Source organism: Lactuca virosa, chromosome 6 (assembly GCF_052849685.1).
Source record: "Lactuca virosa cultivar CGN04683 chromosome 6, Lactuca_virosa_CGN04683_v6, whole genome shotgun sequence".
Lineage (NCBI taxonomy): Eukaryota > Viridiplantae > Streptophyta > Magnoliopsida > Asterales > Asteraceae > Lactuca > Lactuca virosa.
Genome location: NC_136431.1, coordinates 218,329,502 through 218,334,191, shown reverse-complemented (window position 1 = coordinate 218,334,191; position 4,690 = coordinate 218,329,502). Strand labels below are relative to the sequence as shown.

The window sequence follows — 4,690 nt, the reverse complement described above, 5'->3', positions numbered from 1 at the left end:
TTGATCTTTGTTAGATCAACTCCGATCCCTTATTTAGTCGCTACACGATCCAAGGATTTCACCTCACAGAGTCACATGTCCATTACTTGTGTTAAAAGAATTTTCACATGTCCATTACTTGTGTTAAAAGAATTTTCACATGTCCATTACTTGTGTTAAAAGAATTTTCCATGTAACATCTGTTGATTCAACATCAAACATATTTGCTCTTATTATCCTCCACACTATTAAAATAGAACGTAATGCCCTCAATGAATACAATCACAAAACAATCAATTAATGATTCAAATACTAGTTCGTGATATTCATGAATATCGTTGGCATGTTGGTTAACCCAAAGGGAATTGGAAGGAACTTGTAATAGCATGTCTTATTGGTAGAAAGAAATTGAGTTTGAAGATGAGAGAACAAGTTGTAAGAAATTATGACTTGAAGATGGTAGAACAAGATTGAAAGAAATTGTAATTATATTTAAACCAGGCTCCTAAATCTTATATCTGAAATTTAAAATAAAACAGAATTTTTTAAAATATTTGTGAAACCTAAATAACAAAATACGTCTTATGAAATTAGAAAATTTGCAAACAATTGTGAATTTATTTTCATAAAAAAGAATAATATCACGAAATAAAATCATTTTCGTTAACCAGTTTTGCAAAAATATCTAGAAAAGTATTTAACAAATTAAAATGTGATATTTCATAACCTTTTCGTGATTAACCCTTTTCCAAAAACGCGTGTCAAATTTGTTTCTATTCAATACGTCAACCCCCACCTTACCTACATTCTTTTAAAGACTCCGACATTGCTGGCATCTTCATCATTCTTCAACGAAATCGTTTACTTTTAAACTTTATCTCCGGCGAAGATTGCGTTTTCCCGTCGATCTCCCCAGTAGCTATTGAAATATCTCGGCGTAACCTCGATTTAGTCGATCTCAACTCTATACACGAAGATGAATCCCGAATAGTATGTTCTTTCTCCTAGTCAAACCGCAGATATTCTGATTGTTAACTCAATTTCCGCTTTTCCGACTTGTATCTGATGTGATTCTTCTAGATCTATGTTTATTGAATTGGTTTTTTAAGATTCTCAGTTTATTCTTTGATTAGTCGTGTACTTATGGATTGTGACGAGTTAGGGTTGTATTATTGTCCTAAATTGGGGATTTTTAGATCAAATTAAATCGTTTTTCGTACGATCTATTTAGTAATTTCGCGCAAGGTCCATTGAATAATTGAAATCGGTATATCTTATTAGATATTCTAGGAAGCTTCGTTTCCTGTATTCTGAATTTTCTCCGGAGTTTTAATTTTGAAGTATGAATTTTGATATTTGGAGTAGTTAGTTATAGCTGAGATTCCCTTTCGACTGTTTTTCGATGGTTGAATAGGATTTTAGCAGTTCATGAATTCGTAGAGTTGTAACTTGTAAGCTTATGTGATTGTTTTAAACTTGTAGATCTTACATCAAAATATGTAAGATCGATATGATAATATACTTGCATGTCTTCTTGCTATAACTAAGGGCAAAAGTCAAAATTAATAGTTCCCTTCCTCCTGTAGTGACTACCTCTTCAAGCTTCTACTCATTGGAGATTCAGGAGTTGGAAAATCATGTCTCCTATTGCGATTTGCTGTAAGTTCTTCATTGTTCTTTTTCTTATAGTCATAATTCCGCCCCATTTATTTTTCAACTTATTTATACACTTTTTGTACTCCAGGATGATTCATACTTGGAAAGTTACATCAGCACCATTGGTGTAGACTTTGTAAGTAATTATTTATCAAGTTTTCATTTCGACATGATTACATTTTGATAAAAGTAATTTTTTTGACAACTTATGATGTCTTTTCCACAGAAAATCCGCACAGTAGAACAAGATGGCAAAACAATTAAGCTCCAAATTGTAAGTTTTTATTCATCCATTGTCAAAACATGTTCCCTTTTTCTTCTAGAAATTTACATATTCTCCCATTATCCTGTATACAGTGGGACACTGCTGGACAAGAACGTTTCAGAACAATCACCAGCAGCTACTATCGTGGAGCCCATGGCATTATTGTAAATAACTCATTATAAAAATCAATCTTGCTATGATATTTTTAAAGAAAATTGAAATTTTAAATTTTAAAACACTTATTTTTTCCTTGCAGGTTGTTTATGATGTGACAGATCAAGAGAGTTTCAACAATGTAAAACAATGGTTGAGTGAAATTGATCGTTATGCTAGTGAGAATGTCAACAAGCTTCTTGTTGGAAACAAATGTGATCTCACTTCTCAGAAAGTCGTGTCTTATGAAACTGGAAAGGTAATAAAATAATGTTAATTATTTTTTTAAATAGTTTAAGTGAATGAAAATTACTAAAGAGAGTTAATTGTGTAAAGGCATTTGCTGATGAGATTGGGATTCCATTCCTTGAAACAAGTGCCAAAAGCTCCACCAATGTGGAAGAAGCTTTTATGGCTATGACTGCTGAAATTAAAAACAGGTTTCATTTATATTATTTCACATTTTCTTTATAATCATAAAAGTAAAAAATAATAAGAGTAAAGTAGGTTGCTATTTCTTACTGATAAAATTTGGTGAATTGTATCCAGGATGGCAAGTCAACCGTCAATGAACAATGCTAGACCTCCTACTGTTCAGATCCGAGGTCAACCGGTCAACCAGAAGTCAGGATGTTGCTCTTCTTGAAGGTCTTGAATCTTGATCATGGTTTTATTCTTTTCGAATTAAAAAAAAAAAAACAAATGAATTCAGGGAACTTGATGTACAAAGTAGGATAACACTTTGTTGAATGCCTGTTATTATTTTTATTGTTATGTTATACTGTTTGCATTTTGGCAAAAGTTTTAGCTACTTTTTTGTTTCCTTTGTATTTTAACAATATCCTGTGTGTTTAATGTTTTTTTTGTTATAACTGAATAAGGATGACCTTATTCTGACAGTTGATTTTTCAATATTTTGGGTAAACCGAATAAGTGATTAGATTACTATATCATTTTTGTGTCTATTTATATAGCTGATGGGATTTACTTTGCAGTTGTGTAAGTTGTGTAAGTTGTCTAAAGTTAAAACATGTGTCAAAATTTGTACTTTGTAAGCTTTCTAATGTCAAAGATGTGTTTTTAATGGGAAAAATCCAACATAGTATACATCAAGGGAAAATGACATAAAAGCCCTTAAGTTTTCACAAAAATGTCGGTTTTATCCTTGGACGTGTTTTATGTCCAGTAAAGCCCGAAGTTTTGTTTAATTTGTTCATTTTTACCCTTGTAGCCAGTTTCCAGGTAACCTACCGGTTACCTAGGTTACCTAATGCTAGTAAAGCCCTTGAATTTTTAAAAATGTTCGGATTTACCCTTAAGTTTTTCAAAAATGTTCGGATTTACCCTTACCTTGATTGTTATTTTGATTATTATTATTATTATTATTATTATTATTATTATTATTATTAATTGTATAAAAATATTTTTTACATACATTTTTAAATGAATAAAAAATTTTCATACGTTTTTAATACATTTTTATACATATTATTATTATTATTATTATTATTATTATTATTTTTAATAGATTTTTAAATGTATAAAAATATTTTATACACATTTTTAAAAATGTATTTATTTGTATTTAAGTAGGTATAAGTATAAATATATATTTATTTCATATAAAAATATATTATATACATATAAATATAAAAATACATATTTATATGGTTTATATTATATAAAAGATATAATTATATGTATTTGTACCTACTAAATAGATAAAAATACCTACTATATGATTTTTAAATGTATAAAAATATGTATTTATTATCAAACATCATACTAAATAGATAAGCAAAATAAATATTCGTTAATTAAAAACATAACGTAACAATTATAAAACCCTTGTAATTAGAAAAACCTCAATAAAAACACTCGATTACAGATAAGATTTAGTATAAAATTTGAAAAAACCTCTATTATTCAACTATATTAGGTTAATAGTGAGTAGATAACAATAAATGATCAACAAATAACACTCGTAAATGGAAAATACATAATATAATTAAAAAACTCTCGACAAAAACACTTGATCACTGTAAAAATTAAGTATTATCAACTTAAAATCATTCATTAACTATTTTTATCTCAAAAATTGATAACGAAATGTCAAATACAGAGTGTAAACTTCATTTATGTTTGTTGTAAGTTCACAAAAAAAATCACGAAATGCATCATTTTTTATATTGATCTGAAGCATTTGTTTTTGCAAAATCAGTCATTGACGACATTTTTTACTTTATCAAGCTTTTTCTGTTCGATTCAACAATTATAGATGAAGATTTAGGGTTTTCAAATGTATATAAATACTAAATACAAGTACATATATTTTTAAAAATATATTTATATTAGTAAAAATATTTTTATACATTTAAAAATGTATGTATAAAATATTTTTATATAATTAAAAATGTGATAATAATAATAATAATAATAATAACAACAACAATCAATGTAAGGGTAAATCCGAACACTTTTGAAAAACTTAAGGGTAAATCTGAACATTTTTGAAAATTCAAGGGTTTTACTGGCATTAGGTAACCGGTAGGTTACGTGGAAACCGGCTACAAAAGTAAAAATGAACAAATTAAACAAAACTTCGGGCTTTACTGGACATAAAACACGTCCAAAGGT

The 4,690-nt window shown here is 28.3% G+C and overlaps 1 protein-coding gene across 1 annotated transcript; it reads left to right on the top strand.

Annotated features, from left to right (window-relative positions):
• Positions 1-763: 763 nt before the first annotated feature.
• LOC145119427 (ras-related protein RABD2c) lies at positions 764-2,883 on the top strand. The gene is made up of 8 exons (XM_079055093.1): positions 764-969; positions 1,566-1,638; positions 1,724-1,771; positions 1,862-1,909; positions 1,993-2,064; positions 2,157-2,312; positions 2,390-2,493; positions 2,603-2,883. The coding sequence occupies exons 1-8, from the start codon at positions 956-958 to the stop codon at positions 2,697-2,699; spliced, it is 612 nt and encodes a 203-aa protein (XP_078911219.1). The 5' UTR covers positions 764-955; the 3' UTR covers positions 2,700-2,883.
• The last annotated feature ends 1,807 nt before the right edge of the window (positions 2,884-4,690 follow it).